Source organism: Prionailurus viverrinus, chromosome D2 (assembly GCF_022837055.1).
Source record: "Prionailurus viverrinus isolate Anna chromosome D2, UM_Priviv_1.0, whole genome shotgun sequence".
Classification (NCBI taxonomy): Eukaryota; Metazoa; Chordata; class Mammalia; order Carnivora; family Felidae; genus Prionailurus; species Prionailurus viverrinus.
This window is the reverse complement of record NC_062571.1, coordinates 53,648,541-53,666,595: the sequence shown is the minus strand read 5'-3', so window position 1 is coordinate 53,666,595 and position 18,055 is coordinate 53,648,541. Positions and strand designations below refer to the sequence as shown.

The 18,055-nt window shown below is 37.1% G+C and overlaps 1 protein-coding gene across 7 annotated transcripts in view; it reads right to left on the bottom strand.

The window, feature by feature from the left end:
- EXOC6 (exocyst complex component 6) overlaps positions 1-18,055 on the bottom strand; it is a 277,514-nt gene that overhangs the window by 101,683 nt on the left and 157,776 nt on the right. For all 7 annotated transcript variants that reach the window (XM_047824816.1, XM_047824814.1, XM_047824819.1 and 4 more), the window contains 2 exons: positions 11,056-11,161; positions 6,754-6,863 (listed from right to left, as the gene is read on the bottom strand). In XM_047824816.1, the coding sequence (XP_047680772.1) occupies positions 6,754-6,863; positions 11,056-11,161 (216 nt within the window). The remainder of the gene's footprint in view (positions 1-6,753; positions 6,864-11,055; positions 11,162-18,055) is intronic.

Here is an 18,055-nt window from a genome sequence, read left to right as displayed (position 1 = left end):
GCACTATTAACATGTTAGGCAAGATAATTCTTTGGCTGTCCTGGGCTTTGAAACAGCATCCCTGGCCTCTACCCACTAGATGCAAGTACCACCCTTTTCCCTAGTTGTGACAGCCCCAAATGTCTCTAGACAGTGCCAAATGTACCCTGGAGGGCAAAATTACCCCAGCTGATAACCACTGCATTAAACACAGACTAAAATTTTAGCATCCTTTTTATTTTATTAAAACATTACTCCTGAAGCACAAACACTTACTAGTTTATTTTTTAACTGCAAATAGAGCAAGATTTGACAAAATATACGTGCTTCTCACTACTACTCCAATGTTTTTAATGCAGGCACTCTTTTCAATACCTGCTAACCCTAATTCTGGGAGACCTAAAAAGAATATTTCTCTGATTCTTTACAACTAAAGTCAAGACTTCCCAGACATACTCCCAGTGGGGCTTCAGGGTTTCTTGGCATCAAAACTCTCAAACAGAAAACACTTTCTACTCTACCAACAGTGTCCTAGATCAATCAATGTACTCACCCTGATAAAAAGAGGTGGTTGCCCACTCCTCTGGTTTCTTTTCTAACACTCTCAAATTATGCTTAAAGACACCCTGAAAAGCATACTTCCCAGATGAAATATCCTGCAATACTTAGGATAGATAATGCCCTTTGTTTCAATTCCCTGAACTTCCTTGAACGCTGAGTCAATGCATACTTTTTTCTTGCATAAAAGTAGAGAAAGAAAACCTATCAGCACCTATGTCCTATTTGTACCAACAAGATTTACCTGACAATGACCAGTACTGCCTCCACTACATTTTTATCCCAATTGAGCATTTTTTTTTCGTTAACTCCTTGTCCTTTGAGCCTATAAGCTGTACTCTTTTGTACTACCTTTTAAAAAAAATTCATGGTAATTAAATCTTAATGATAATAAATCTCCTAAAATTTTTTATAGCTTAACCTCTTCTGCAAACTGAAATTTCTTAAAGATCATATTAGGTCCAGATGTTTCCTCTGCAACTAAATAGCTGAGACTTTGAAGTCTCTTCATGAAGTCATTTCTTTCTCCAGTCCTACTTTTATTCAGATATAAAAAGAAAGCCAAACATTTGTACTACAAAGCTCTAAAGCATCTTCTGGTTCTAAAAATCTAACTCCAAAATCTATTTAAACATAATAAAAGAGCTTTAAATCCAGAAAGTGATTTTTCCCATAACTTTTTAATGATAAATAAAAAAACAAAGGAACTCTAATAGCTCAATTTCAGGTCACAGATACAAATTTTTAAAATAAAAATATGTCAGAAAGCTGATAATCTAAATCCAGATTTACATATTTTTAAAGTAACTATGCTGTATCTGTCTCTGAACTGTTGATTCTCTCATGAGCAAAATGAAAATAGCTAATGTATTTAATAAAGCATAATTTTTAAAAGTTCAAAGATGAGTCTTGTTGAATAAATAACTTATGATCATAGTTCATTAGAATGACTAGATATTGAACTAACAAAAGTAACAAATATTTTATCAAAGATAGAGTCTGGCTGGGGTGCCTGGGTGGCTCAGTTGTTTAAGCGTCTGACTTCGGCTAGGGTCATGATCTCCTGGTTCATGGGTTCGAGCCCCACATCGGGCTCTATACTGACAGCTGGCTCAGAGCCTGGAGCCTGTTTTGAATTGTGTCTCCTTCTCTCTCTGCCCCTCCCTGCCTCTCTCTCTCTCTCTCTCTCGCAAAACTAAATAAATGTAAAAAAAAAAAAATTAAAAAGATGAGGGAAAAATTGACGTTCTTTTCTGCTGTAGCATTAGTCCACAACATTGACTTTCCAGAAGGCTAGGCATTCACATACTGAAAAAGTCAGAACTGAGGTGGCAATTCTAGTTCTAGTCAGTCATGAGGGAGGCTTTAGGGAAAATTATACATAATATATTACAACTAACGACTTTTATCTTTGGTGTTCTAAATGCAATAAAGAATCAAATAACAATTAGATAGCCAATGTCTCTCCTTTATAAATAAAACAAAAGTTAATTCTAAATTTCTCTACTTTCTACAGTTAATAACCAGCATTTAGATTAGATAATAAAAAGTATGTGTTAGGACCATGCAAATTGTATACACTACCAATTTAAAAAAATGTTAAAGTACTCTACATTTAAAGTAAAAGATGAGGGGAACCAGTATTATAGATTCAAGACTGCAACTTCAAGAATAATTCTCAAATAGGGGCGCCTGGGTGGCTCAGTCAGTTGGGCGTCTAACTTTGGCTCAGGTCATGATCTCACGGTTCACGAGTTTGAGCCCCACGTGGGGCTCTGTGCCGACAGCTCAGAGCCTGAAGCCTATTTCAGATTCTGTCTCCCTCTCTCTCTGCCCCTCCCCTGCTCGCACTCTGTCTGTCTCTCAAAAATGAATAAACGTTAAAATTTTTTTTAAAAGAATAAGTCTCAAATAGAACATTTGAGCCAAGTTGTAGGATGACTTTTTTTTTGCTTATATATATATAATATTTATATACATAATATATATTAGATGTACATATATATTTATATACGTAATATATATTATACATATATATGTAATATATATTAGATATACATATATAATATTCATATACATAATATATTAGATATAAATATATATGTATATCTAATATATATTATGTATACATATATAATACTTATAATATATTATATATACATGTAATATTTATAATATATTATATATAATATATACGTATATAATATATATATACACATTTTTTTTTTAATTTTTTTTTCAACGTTTTTATTTATTTTTGGGACAGAGAGAGACAGAGCATGAACGGGGGAGGGGCAGAGAGAGAGGGAGACACAGAATCGGAAACAGGCTCCAGGCTCTGAGCCATCAGCCCAGAGCCTGACGTGGGGCTCGAACTCACGGACCGCGAGATCGTGACCTGGCTGAAGTCGGACACTTAACCGACTGCGCCACCCAGGCGCCCCTATATACACATTTTTTAATGTTTATTTCTGAGAGAGAGACAGAGTGCGAGCAGGGAAGGGGCAGAGAGAGAGGGAGACACAGACACCGAAGCAGGCTCCAGGCCCCGAGCTGTCAGCACAGAGCCTGATGCAGGGCTTGAACCCACGAACTGTGAGATCATGACCTGAGCCGAAGTCAGCTACTTAACCAACTGCGCCACCCAGGCGCTCCTGTAGGATGAGTTTTAAAGACATACTTCTTGTTTCTCCCTTTCACTTGCATATGTTTACCTCGAAAGAACAGAAGAATACATGCATCATTGTTTCCAAAGATGACTAACTATAACCAGAAACTGTTTGAGAGCTTCACCTACAGGTAATCAAATTGTTAACTTCCCTTAACTTCTTCATCTAATTATTCACAAGCACAGGTAATATCAGGCTCCTTATGTTCCTCCCTCTTCATTGCCACTGATCCTATTTCAGTCTTTCTTCATCTCTCTTCTTTTTTTTTTTTTTTTTTAAATTTTTTTTTCAACGTTTATTTATTTTTGGGACAGAGAGAGACAGAGCATGAACGGGGGAGGGGCAGAGAGAGAGGGAGACACAGAATCGGAAACAGGCTCCAGGCTCTGAGCCATCAGCCCAGAGCCTGACGCGGGGCTCGAACTCACGGATCGCGAGATCGTGACCTGGCTGAAGTCGGACGCTTAACCGACTGCGCCACCCAGGCGCCCCTCATCTCTCTTCTTGAACCACTGCCTTCACCAGTTCAACATGACTATTTTTTTATCCCCCTCTAACGTATTATCCACATTAAGGTCAGAGTAAACTTTCTAGAATATAACTCTAGTAACGTCATTCCTTACTTAAGAATTCTTCAACAATTCCCTGATGCTTACAAAATAAAATATTAACACTCCAAGTTCCAGTCTCACTTCTAATATTACAGTATCCCATCCTCTCTGAAGACCTATGTGCCTATCATATGCCAGGCAGTATACCAAGTGCTTTATACACGTGTATTACCTCATTTAATTCTTGCAACCACGCTATGAATTATTTCACTCATTTTGCAGATGAGGAAACTTGTCCAACATCTTACTACAACTGGTGAGTGCTGCCATCAAGATTAAACTAAGGCCTAAGTCTGAAGCTTATATTCTTAACCACTGCATTATACTGCCTCTATCCAAATCAGAAATTTGAAGTATTAAATAAAAAACAAGACAGGCATAAATTATTGGTGGTTCTCAGACCATTTGAGCTCCGCAACTGAAAACTACCGCAATTGAAAACTACCATCATAATCATTTGTTATTTATCTTCAGTTAATATTCATATATATCCATCAGTTTTCAAATGCTAGATCATATGGTGTGTATTGTGTTGTGCCGTATAGGGAACACAGTATCTTTAGTGAGTTTTATGACTGAGGTTAAAAGCTAATGTCTTTAAAATATACCTTTAGAGACTCTTGTATAAGAGGTGGTAGAGTATTATGAAGCTTAAAGCAATGGTTCTGAAAGTTCAGAATGCATCAGAATTACCCAGACAACTTGGTAATACCCAGGGCCCCACCCTCAAAGTTTTTACTTCAGTAGGTCTAAGGTGGCATTTCTAACAATTTCCCATGTGATGCTAATGCTGCTGGTCCGGGGACTAAGTTCTGACAATCACTGGCTTGTGAGAAACACATAGCACAGCAGATGCCATGCATTAGGTATTTATCTTCCTTTCTCTTCCTTTCCTCTCAAACTCAGATGTTATTCAGGAACAAAAATTAAGAAACCTTTTAAACCATCTTTATTCACAAGGAAGAAGCAGTGTAAGACCTAAGATCAGAAAACTCTTTTACCCTGGCAGGGCACACATTTCTTCTTCCATTTATTTATGTGCTCCTTAAATCCAAAATCATGGTAGCTTACAATAAGAGACATGTACAATACAATACAATACAATACAATACAATACAATACAATAAAAACAGCTGTCATTGTTCTGTTTCAACTTGGAAAATAAATATTATACCTGAACTGTCTTCATGCCTTTCTTATGACTTAAAATTCAGAAGAATTTCACACTGAAGGGTATTTCCTGCTATCCAATATACAAATTAAGAATGGAATTCAGAAAGGGAGACTATAAAGCCAGCATCACCACTCTCTCCTCCAGAGTGTATTCACAATTAGAAGTATGTGAGTGACTATAATGCATGGTCCATCTAGGTAGCTGGAACAAGGTGTGGCATAAAGATTAATGTTCTTCTAATATTAACTGATTATTCCTTATATGCCAGACACTTTCTCTGACATGGGAGTCTTAAGGCCTGCTCCTTCATCCCAGCTCTCAAACTAACTAGCTGGGTCATTCTTGGTGATGCAGCCTCCCTGAGCTTCAGTTTCCTTATCAGCAAAACAGGGATAATATCACATTTCCCATCTCCATAAATGTAGGGTATTGCTTTCATCACACCAGATAAATGGCATTCTCTAGTCTAAATTCAAGTTGGCTACAGCTACCAACAGTTGTTGTGGTGCTCTCCATTACTGAGTATGATACCAATTTGCTACAACCTTCTTTACTTCTATGGATTTTGTTTGAATCCTCATTTTAAACCTAATTAAGGAAAAACAAAACTATTGAGAATATCATCTTTTTGACAAGGGAATGACATAAAGGAGGGATATTGTTTAGCTACTGCTACCTTAGCAATAGAAAAACTAAAAAACATAAGATCTAAACAACTAAAGAAAAAGGGGGAAAAAAGGAATATTGATAAACAAACTTAACAGCAAATCCAACGTATGAGCCTTATTTGGACCATGATTCAAACATACCAACTGTAGCAGCCCACATGTCCACTGACAGATGAATGCATAAAGAAGATGTGGTATATGTATAAAACAATATTATTCAGCCATAAAAAAGAATGAAATCTTGACATTTGCCACGACATGGATGAAGCTATAGAGTATAATGCTAAGTGAAATAAGTCAGTTGAAAAGGAAAATACCATATGATTTCACTCATATGAGGAATTTAAGAAAAAAACAAACCAGCAAAGGAAAAAAAAAAAGAACTGATAGTTCCCAGAGGGGAGGTGAAGGGGGGTGGGGAGGATATGTGAAATAGGCAAAGGGGGTTAAGAGTACACTTATCATGATGAGCACTGAGTAACATGTAGAATTGTTGAATCACCTATATGGTACACCTGAAACTAATATAACACTGTATGTTAACTATACTATTAAAATTTTTAAACTTAATAAAAAGTTTTTTAAAGGAGTAACAGTATCAAATTGTTATCCGCAAACAAACATACCAACAGTAAAAAGACATCCTGGGGACAATCAAGAAAACAGTGATATGGATTAGGGAATGGAATAGTGTTAATTTTAAGTATGAAAGCTGAAAAATGAAATGTCTTTATTTTGTTTTAGAAAAACATACTGTTTCTAGGGGTAAAGTGTCATTATTTCTGGAATTTGCTTTAAAATACTTCGGCAAAAAAAGTTAGACAATATGGCAAAATGTTTATTATTGCTACAGATGCTGAGAACTCAGGAGTTTCATATCCTATTATCTCTATTTTTATGAGTTTGAAGATCTACATTATAAAAAATAAAAATATATATAACATCAAATTTATAGCAACTTAACTCCAATGTCGCTAAAATATGCAAGCTTTTCCAATGAGATGATAATCCATTAAAGAATCAAGGCCTGCAAATCAAGTGTTACTATTTCACAAAAACAGCTATGATGAAGACACATTTATTAGTAAACTTACCTCCGGTGTAGTGACTCTGAAAATTTAAGGCTAGCATAAATAAATTCTTTAACTTGAATGTAAATATGAGGCACTGACTGAGACATGGGAAATTTCTTTGGGAAAGATTGCTGTCGAAAGAAAAACAAAGTTGATATTGTTTCTGAAATTTTAGAAAAAGATATTCTAATCACCTGAAAATGTAAAAATTAAATTGCTTTCACATTTGAATAGGAAATGACTGCATCTCAAAGTCTACTGTTACATTTCTAATTATGTTTGAGATTTTATTTTTTTTCAACGTTTATTTATTTTTGGGACAGAGAGAGACACAGCATGAACGGGGGAGGGGCAGAGAGAGAGGGAGACACAGAATCGGAAACAGGCTCCAGGCTCTGAGCCATCAGCCCAGAGCCCGACGCGGGGCTCGAACTCACGGACCGCGAGATCGTGACCTGGCTGAAGTCGGACGCTTAACCGACTGCGCCACCCAGGCGCCCCTGAGATTTTAAAGAAAACTAAAATGTTTCTGAGAAAATAGTGGCAATTTACCTGTTTCTTAAATCCTATTATCAGACTTCTAAGAAGCAGAGAAAGTACATATCAATACCACTGTATGTTCTGATGAGAAACATCCTGCAGAAGAGGTCTAGCTGTCTGTTGCTTTGCATTCATAATACAAGAGTCAGGTTGGCCATGAAAGTTATGGGCCATCTTCCTGGCTCAGTATCATCAATTAATTCTAAGACTCCTCTCACTCACGTTCAGTGAAGGCTTGACACCAACAAGGTATCTATTTCATTCCATAATTCCTGTAATACCTTACAGCAGTGCAGCCAATGGTTTACAGGGTACCTTCTGGATAAAGTGCTTTATCAGCCAAAATTTATTAGCAAATTCTCAGTCTCCAAAAGGTAAATTCTCTCCAAGATTTCTACCAAAAGCTCCTATTTACACTTAATGAATTCTAATTTATACTTCCATCTTCACATTTGTTGCAACGTAGTTAACCAGTGAAAGTATTCTCACCAAGGTGACTAGTGACCCCACAGATGTTAAATCCAACAGACTTTGCCAGCTTTCACGTTACCTGATTTATCTGAAATATCTGACACAGTTCCCTCCTGATTCTTAAATGATCTTTCCTTCCTTGGCATCCATGCCCCACATTGATTTTCCTTATTTGTCTACCTTCCCGGTAGCTCTTCCTAGTCTAGCCATCTCTTAATTATTGCTGTGCCTTAGGGTTCTAGCCCACATCTTCTCTCTCTCTCTTTTTTTTTGTTTGTTTTGAGAGAGAGCGCACACAGGAAGAGCAGAGAGGGAGAGGAAGAGAATCTCAAGCAGGCTCCACACTGTCAGCACAGAGCCCAATGTGGAGCTAACTCAAGACCTGTGAGATCATGACCTAAACTGAAATCAAAAGTCAGACACTTAACCAACTGAGCCACCCACGTGCCCTGCACCACACGTCTTCTCTTCTTACTACACATACTGTCCTTGGATGATGTTGCCTAATATCATGACTTCAATCACCATGCAAGCACCAATATCTCCCAAATCTGTTACTCGAGGCTAACTCTCCTGAAGTCCAAATCCATATATCTAACTGCCACTTGGACACTTCCATTAGGCTGTGACATTTGGGACATATTCAGTAGATCCAATAGTGCAATTACCATCCTTTCCTTCTAAATCTGCTCCTCTGGTATTTCCTATCTTAGTAAATGCTACTACTCTTTAAGGCAGAAACTTGGCTATCATACCTGACCCCTCTATCTTCATCATCCCTCATATGCAAATAATTACCAACTTCTGTTGGTCCCCACTCCTAAACATATCTTAAATCAAATTCCATGGCCATAACTCCCACTCAGGTCACCAATCTCTCTTACCAAGATAACAGCAACAATTCCCTAGCTGGCCTCCCAGCCACTAGTCTTACTCTTATCTAATCCATTTGCCACACATTGGCCAAAGAGATCTTTCTAAAGCACAAATCAGATTATGTTTTTAGTGGTTAAAACCTTGTTGTGACTTCTCAATAGCCCTCAAGATAAAGGCTGAACTCTCTAACACTGTTTATAAGCTCTAGAATAGTCTGGTCCTTTCCACTTCTTCATCTTCATTTCTTGATCTTCATCTCTTGTACTTTATCAACCTTGCATTTTATACTACAGAACTAGAGCCTTTCTGCATGCTGCTTCCTCTATCTTAAGGAGTGCCAGTTTCTGTGAATTGTAATTTCATGTTTATCCCTCACTTGACTATAAGCTCTTTGACAGCAGAGACTGAAAAACTACCAAATAGCACAATGTCTAGTAGATGAATGATCAACATCTGAATGAATGAAGTATTCTTAGGTACCTCTAGCAGAAGGAAACTTACAACTGGCTGCTGGTGAAACAGTCATATACAGCAGTGTCTCTCCAAAACTGGTAGGTTCAATCTTTCCAAATTTAGAGACTCAATCAGGAGTACTACTACAAAAACCAACCAAAAAGTTGGTATTCTTTAAAATCACCTGATGATAATGTAAGTGCTAATTCACCTCCAAATTATGCTTTACAGAATAATGAACCCAATACTATTTAAAAGGCATTTCAGCTTTAAGAACTATTTTAATGACATTAAAGACAGAATATAAATAAGTTCTTCTTTTAGCCAAAGAGTTATCAAATTAGCATAGTTATCTGCAAAAAGATAGATCTTTGCATATATGTTCAGTCTTACTTCTTGCTCACCTATAATATACACTAAAAACACAATTCAAGTTATTTGAGAGGCAGTTTTACATCTTTTCTAATAGTTTTAAATGAAAATTATACTCAAATTAGGAAAAAATTGAATATATAAACACACAACCAAGAGAATGTTACTAAATAATTTTATGAGTTTTTTCAGTTTGCAGATTTAAATCTTCCAAGTGTTTTTTATTTTAACAATAGTTCTTCTTTTCAATAAGTAACACATGAACCAATGAATATAACTCGTAATGAGCTTAATCCTAAGAGATACTGCATGTTTTGGAAGCACCCTACAAGCAAAGTCAAACTTCCTTTTAACTATAAACCTATTTAGAATGACTTAGTGTAATTAGAAAGGACATTAGAGATTATTTAGTTCGACATTCTCATTTGACAGATGTGGCACAAATGCCTAAATAAGGTAAGACATCTGCCCACAAGCTATAGGCAGAGCTGGCATGTGAACCTGGACCAAATCCAATGTTCTTTATATAGATGCTACACCCTGAACAAACTTATTACCAGTAACTAAAACAAAATAAAACCAAGCCACAACATGCAGAATATTCTGGTCTTTTGTGTTCATTAAAATACAACTATTATGTATATGCAGTAGCAGTCTTGGCTATAATCTAAAAGCTAAGCATTTAATTACTTGGTCCTATATTTAGTGACTATTACACACAACATGTCTAGTTTATACATACATAAAAAATAACGAAAATTTAGTCATAGTTCACACATTCACTGAGAATTCACTCTTGTTCACTGTGAAGAAATAAAAACATAGAAAACGACTAAATTATAAAGAGTTAGAAAATAACAAAGAAAAGTAAAGAGAAAAAAAACAAGAATAAAAGTGACAATAATAGGAAAGATGATGCTGTTTTCCTGGGAGATCAGATTCTACCCAGAGATACTAGATAGGTTCAAGTGTGTGCTGATGTGTATAGATGATCACACATATGCAATCATGTGTATCCCCACAATATGTGCCGGTCTCTTTCCTTTCTCTATCCTGTCTTTTGTTAACATATCTTGACTCTAAAAATACATATTCCCATTTCAGGAAAAAAATCTACAGGTGGCAACTGCCTTCATACAACCCTATTTAACCAAGATAAACTTTTTGCAGAAGTATATTTCTAGAAAAGAAAACATAAAACAAGATCTTCCACAATGATGAACATTTCAGATCAATTCTCCTCTCTTTCCCTAGAATATTCTTATTCCTATAATCTACTTGACATTTACTTTATCTAATTTGGAATCTATATAATGTTACTAACACCTGTCCTGGGAATTCACCTAACATTTGGGACAACTGCTCCTAGTATCCCCAGGAAAATCCCTTCTTAACTTCACAAAAACAGTAGTAGTAGTAGTAGTAGTAGTAGAATAGAAGTAGTAACATAATCTTTAACAGTCAACAGAACATAACTGAGTTTCTCAGATAACACAATAACAACAAGAGCCTCAAAAGAAGCCACTCTCACAATGTCAGGTTAATCTCATATAGCAATAGCTATTCATGAATTTGTTTCAGAGAATTCTTAAATTAAAAACTAGCTTATACCTTTTCAAGGTCTGGATCTTGAAAGGGAAATTTACTGATGACTACTTTATATTCTTCTTCATTAACAATAGGGATGGGGCTATAATTATCTTCTTCAAAAATGTCCCTGTTGAGAAAGAAGAGAGACTTGAAAATATAATATTGAAAATGTATCACTGAAGTGATATAGAACAATACTTTTTTTATAAACCAATTACTACAAAAGCATTTTCGTTAGTCAGTTAAAAGTTGAAATAGGAAAACACTGCCTACTCATCCAGAATTCTAAAATTCAATACCAAATAAATCTTGTCCCTCAAAATTCATATGCAATCTCTTCCTTCCACTTGTTTTACATCCTCTCAGCACCTCAGTTTTAGTTTTTTACAATAGAACAATTCTTAAGATGCACAGTCTGAACAAACTCATTATCTACAATTAAAACAAAGCCTTAAGATGAGTATTACAGTTGTATTTCTTGATAGGGACAATTCTCAAATTGTAAGTCTTTTCTCTCTCTCTCTTCTCAACTAGATCGTTAAGTGCCCCAAAGATGTAAACAGTGCCTTTGATTTAGTCTTTTCAAAATGCTGTATTTACAAAAGGAACTTTTATATTTAGCAAGGCAATATGATTACTACTCACGCAATATCCCTATGCTCTCCATGTGCTGACACAGCCCCCATACAAACAGGCAGAGACATATCACTAGTTTGGGCCACTGGGTTGAGAGTGGAAGTGACAGGTGTTGCTTCAGGTCCAAAGCATTTATGAGCTAACTGTGTGACTCTCTTTTCCCGTGGTAATAGGGAATACTACATGTCAAGAATGTGTAAACACAAATGCAAACAGCCTGGATCTAGGACTACTAGACCCAGTAGGGACTTCTGGGTGAGAAATAAAATGTCTGTACCCACCCGCTGAGATAGCGGGCATTTTTGTTACTATAGCATAACCCAGACTGTCCAAATATACCTGCTGCCAATCATCAACTTTCTTTTAACCAATAATTCAGCTTGACTAATATTTATTGAGCACTTATTGTGTGCCAGGAGCTGGAGTAATTGTGATGAAAATTCCCTAATTCATGAAGATAAAAACAAGATCTTTGTTTTCAACCTAACAGAGGAGATACAGACATGAAAACAAATTATGTTTATAACAATGCGTTATACATAATAAAAGGGGTGCAAGTTTCAGAAATAGCACAAAGGAATAAATGATTAAGTTTATCAGAGTAGGTGGGAGATGATCTCATGGAAAGTTTTATAGAGAAGCCATGGGCTCTGTAGGGCCTTTCAAGATGAAAAAAGAAATAATTCCTTATTTTTTTTTTTGAAAAAAGAAATACTTTTTTTTTTAATTTTTTTTTTAATGTTTTATTTATTTTTGAGACAGAGACAGAGCATGAGCAGGGGAGAGGCAGAGAGAGAAGGAAACACAGAATCTAAAGCAGGCTCCAGGCTCCGAGCTGTCAGCACAGAGCCGGACGTGGGGCTCGAACTCACAAACAGCGAGATCATGACCTGAGCTGAAGTCGGACGCCTAACCGACTGAGCCACCCAGGCGCCCCTGAGAAAAGAAATACTTCTAATGAGATTATGGAAGAACAGCATTTCAGAAAGATGGAACATAACAAGCAAAAGCGTAAGGGGTAAAAAAGTATGAGTGTGGGAGTGAGTAAAACCATAGGTAGTGCAGTACTACTAGAGCGTAAAGTACACAAGAGATACGGTGTACATGAGGCCGGGCAGGGGGACAAACAGAGTCATCCAGATTTTATCCTGTAGGCACTGGAGTACCATTAACAGGTTTTAGGCAGAGAAATGTGGTATGTCCATTATGTGGAGGATAAATCGGGAGGACAATAATGAACACAGAGGCCAGTGAGAAAGACTGAAGAATAATCTAGATTAAAGGTGATGAGGATCTGAATTAAAGCTGTCCTAGTGGGGACAGAAAGGAGGTGGCAAAAAGAAGAGGTTTAAGAAATAAAATATATACATAGGATTTAAAAACTAAATGAAAATTATGAGGGAAGGTATATTCTGGATGAATCTGTAATTTCCAAACAGGGCAAATGGACAAATGATGTATATGGCACCTCATTAGAGACATTTGCTGAAGTATGGAATACAAGAGGATATGATTTCAACTGGATGACTGGTATCTCATTGATAAATGGGGTCTGGAGCCTTGATGAGACTGGAAATAAAGGCACAAGTTTGTAAATCCTGATGGTGCACAAAATAGTTACAATAAAACTCTGTTCCGGGTGGGGGAGGAATAAGACTCTGTTTGGCTAGAGGCGCCTGGTGGCTTAGTCAGTGAAGCATCTGACTCTTGATTTCGGCTTGGGTCACATTCTCATAATTCGTGAGATTGAGTCTTGAATCGGGTTCAGTGCTGACAGTGAGGGGCTTACTTGGGATTCTCTCTCTCTGCCTCTCTCTCTGCCCCTTCCCAGTTCTCTCTCTCTCTCTCTCCTTTTCTCTCTCTGAAAAGAATGAAATCTTGCCATTTGCAACAATGTGGATGTAACTGGAGGGTATTATGCTAAGCAAATAAGTCGGTCATAGAAAGACAGATGATTTCACTCACACGTGGAATATGAGAAACTTAGCAGATGATCATAGGGGAAGGGAAGGAAAAATAAGATAAAAACAGAGAGGGAGGCAAACCATAAGACTCTTAAATACAGAGAACAAACTGAGGGTTGATGGGGGCGAGGTAAATGGGTGATTGGCATTAAGGAAGGCACATGTTGGGATGAGCACTGGGTGTTACATGTAAGTGACGAATCACTGGGTTCTACTCCTGAAGCCAAGACATACAGTGTATGTATACATACAGTGTATGTATGTTAACTAACTTAAAAGTATAAACAAACAAGATATAAAATAAAAATTTTAAAAAGACACTGTTCACCTAAAATATCGCGAGAGGTTTCAACTAATCCTACGTCCTTCCTTTTTTTTTTTAATTTTTAAATTTATTTTTTATTTATTTTTAGAGAGCGAGAGAGAACATGAGCTAGGGAGAGCGAGACACAGAATCAGAAGCAGGCTTCAGGCTCTAAGCTGTTAGCACAGAGCCCGACATGGGCTTGAACTCATGAACCTCAAGATCATGACCTGAGCCAAAGCTGGATGCTTAACTGACTGAGCCACCCAGGTGCCCCAATCCTATTTCCTTCTAAATAGTGTTTTAAAATAAGGGTTTAAAAGACAAGTTACACTACAGAGAACAAATAGATGGTTACCAGAGGGGAGGTGGGTGGAAGTATGGGTGAAACAGGTAAAGGGAATTAAGAATACAATGAATTATTATCTTGGGGGCACCTGGAGGGCACAGTTGGTTAAGCATCTGGTACTTAGCCTCAGCTCAGGTCATGATCTCACAGTTCACGGGTTCGAGCCTCTCGTCAGACTCTGTGCTGTTGACATAGAGCCTGCTTGGGATTCTGTCTCTCTTTCTCTCCGCCCCTCCCCCACTTGTGCTCGCGCTCTCTCTCTCCCTCCCTCTCTTAATAAATACATTTTTTAAAAAGTATACAATTATCTTGATGAACACTGAGTAACAGAATTGTTGAACCACTATATTGCACACCTGAAACTAATATAATACTGTATGCTAACTATACTGAAATGAAAATCTTTTTAAAAGGCAAGTTACAGGTTAAGAAACTACCAGAAGACCATAAACTACTTACTTTATACAAATGCCAGGGAATCAGTTAATATGAAAGGCGAGATAATTTAATGAATGGTACTTTCACATTCTGAAAATGTTAATGTGGTCTTCAAAGTGACTGTTTACTGAACTGAATTCTATAAACATTTACTGAGGTCCTACTCTGTGTAAAGCACTGTACTTGGGGCTAGGCAATCAAAAATATAAATATATGGCACAAAAACAGACACATAGACCAATGGAATAGAATAGAAACCCCAGAACTAGACCCACAAACGTATGGCCAACTCATCTTTGACAAAGCAGGAAAGAACATCCAATGGAAAAAAGCCTCTTTAACAAATGGTGCTGGGAGAACTGGACAGCAACATGCAGACGGTTGAAACTAGACCACTTTCTCACACCATTCACAAAAATAAACTCAAAATGGATAAAGGACCTAAATGTGAGACAGGAAACCATCAAAACCTTAGAGAAGAAAGCAGGAAAAGACCTCTCTGACCTCAGCCGTAGCAATCTCTTACTCGACACATCCCCAAAGGCAAGGGAATTAAAAGCAAAAGTGAATTACTGGGACCTTATGAAGATAAAAAGCTTCTGCACAGCAAAGGAAACAACCAACAAAACTAAAAGGCAACCAACGGAATGGGAAAAGATATTTGCAAATGACATATCGGACAAAGGGCTAGTATCTAAAATCTATAAAGAGCTCACCAAACTCCACACCCGAAAAACAAATAACCCAGTGAAGAAATGGGCAGAAAACATGAACAGACACTTCTCTAAAGAAGACATCCAGATGGCCAACAGGCACATGAAAAGATGTTCAGCGTCGCTCCTTATCAGGGAAATACAAATCAAAACCACACTCAGGTATCACCTCACGCCAGTCAGAGTGGCCAAAATGAACAAATCAGGAGACTATAGATGCTGGAGAGGATGTGGAGAAACGGGAACCCTCTTGCACTGTTGGTGGGAATGCAGATTGGTGCAGCCGCTCTGGAAAGCAGTGTGGAGGTTCCTCAGAAAATTAAAAATAGACCTACCCTATGACCCAGCAATAGCACTGCTAGGAATTTATCCAAGGGATACAGGAGTACTGATGCATAGGGCCACTTGTACCCCAATGTTCATAGCAGCACTCTCAACAATAGCCAAATTATGGAAAGAGCCTAAATGTCCATCAACTGATGAATGGATAAAGAAATTGTGGTTTATATACACAATGGAATATTACGTGGCAATGAGAAAAAATGAAATATGGCCTTTTGTAGCAATGTGGATGGAAGTGGAGAGTGTGATGCTAAGGGAAATAAGCCATACAGAGAAAGACAGATACCATATGGTTTCACTCTTATGTGGATCCTGAGAAACTTAACAGGAACCCATGGGAAAGGGGAAGGAAAAAAAAAAAAAAAGAGGTTAGAGTGGGAGAGAGCCAAAGCATAAGAGACTGTTAAAAACTGAGAACAAACTGAGGGTTGATGGGGGGTGGGAGGGAGGAGAGGGTGGGTGATGGGTATTGAGGAGGGCACCTTTTAGGATGAGCACTGGGTGTTGTATGGAAACCAATTGGTCAATAAATTTCATATATATTAAAAAAAAAAGAATATAAATATAAATAAAACACTGGTATTCACAATATAGCTGGAGGGAACCATACACACACATAAATAAACTATAACAGATTATAAATTCTATCATGGAAATAGTCAAATCTTAATTATTCAGTACTGATGATAACTTTTACCTCTTAGCCATTGTTGTCACTTCACTACTTGTGAAGTCAAAGTTTATTTTTGAAGATATATAGGTCAGGAATAAGAAAAGCTTAAATTCTGCTATTTTTCCCCCCAAATTTTATTTTTAAGTAATCTCTACACTCAACATGAGGCTTAAACTTAAAACCCTGAGATCAAGAGTCACATGCTCTACCTACTGAGCCAGCCAGGTGTCCCTCTATTACTGCTTAAAATTTTAGGCAAAAGGAATGATCTAGAAGGGTATTAAAAGTAGAAGTAAAAAAAAAAAAAAAGTAGAAGTCAAAAAACCTTTGAGAATTATACAGAAAACAATACTTCATGGTTTTTCCCCATCTTGGGCGACAATCTTACTAGTAGAAGTCTTATGATAAATAAGACAGCTGGCTCAATACAAATCTATCAACAATTATAAAAACTTAAACACTCTTCTGAAGAGGGCAAGTTATTAACATCAACCCTATAAGTAAAGATTTTATATATAAAGATAGATTATATCACATTACATCAAAGTGTAGACATTATAGATTGCCACCCATCAATAAGCACTACCCATATTTCTAAACTACTGAAGATCAAAAATTGTTGATGCCTTATATGTGTCATCAAGACTGTCAACAGTCCCCTTGAGACAACATCCTGACAATATAACCCCTAAGAAATGTTAATACAAAAAGTGCAAATAAGAATTTATTTGGTTGATGTTAATAAAAGTGAAAATACCTTGTGAACAACTCAGGTATTTTAAAAAGATTTCTATTTGTAGCCCCTGGGTGGCTCAGTCAGTTAAGCATCTGACTTCGGCTCAGGTCATGATCTCACAGCTTGTGGGTTCGAGCCCCACATCGGGCTCTGCGCTGACAGCTCGGAGCCTGGAGCCTGCTTCAGATTCTGTGTCTCCCTCTCTCTTTGTCCCTCCCCTGCTCACATGCTCTCTCTCTCTCACAAATAAATAAACATTAAAAAAAAATTGAAAAGATTTCTATCACAGTATTCAGGTCATCTCTGTTTAGTTTTGAAAACTGATAAGGCAAATGTCAAGCTGATGTTAAATCATTTAACATATTTTCTGTTTTAATCTCATTAAATATTACTGCCACATCATTTCTATATTTGGGTGACCTAGATGTAAGATCTCAAGATTTACATTTTTATTTTTGAAAGAAAGAAAAAAAGAAAGGAAGAGAGGGGAAAGGGGAGGAGGGGGGAGGGAAGGAGGATGGAGGGATAAAGGATTTTAGAATTAGGGAACAGATTTCTCTTTTCATGGCAATACAAAGTTATATAGATTACAACAGATTATAAAATACTTTTTCCATACCCTGCAGGCAAGTGATTAAAGCAAAAGTAATTTTCCTAATTAGATGCTTTAAAGATTTTTAGTCTAGTTACATTGTTTGTAAAAACAGCACTTTCTCCAAACAAATTTATTTTTTATTTAAGTTTATTTATTTTGTGTGGGGGGGGGTGGGGGAGGAGAGAGAGAGAGAGCGCGTGCGCGTGCAAGCAGGGGAGAAGCAAACAGAGGAGAAGCCTGACAGAGCCCATCGGCAGAGCCCTACTCAGGG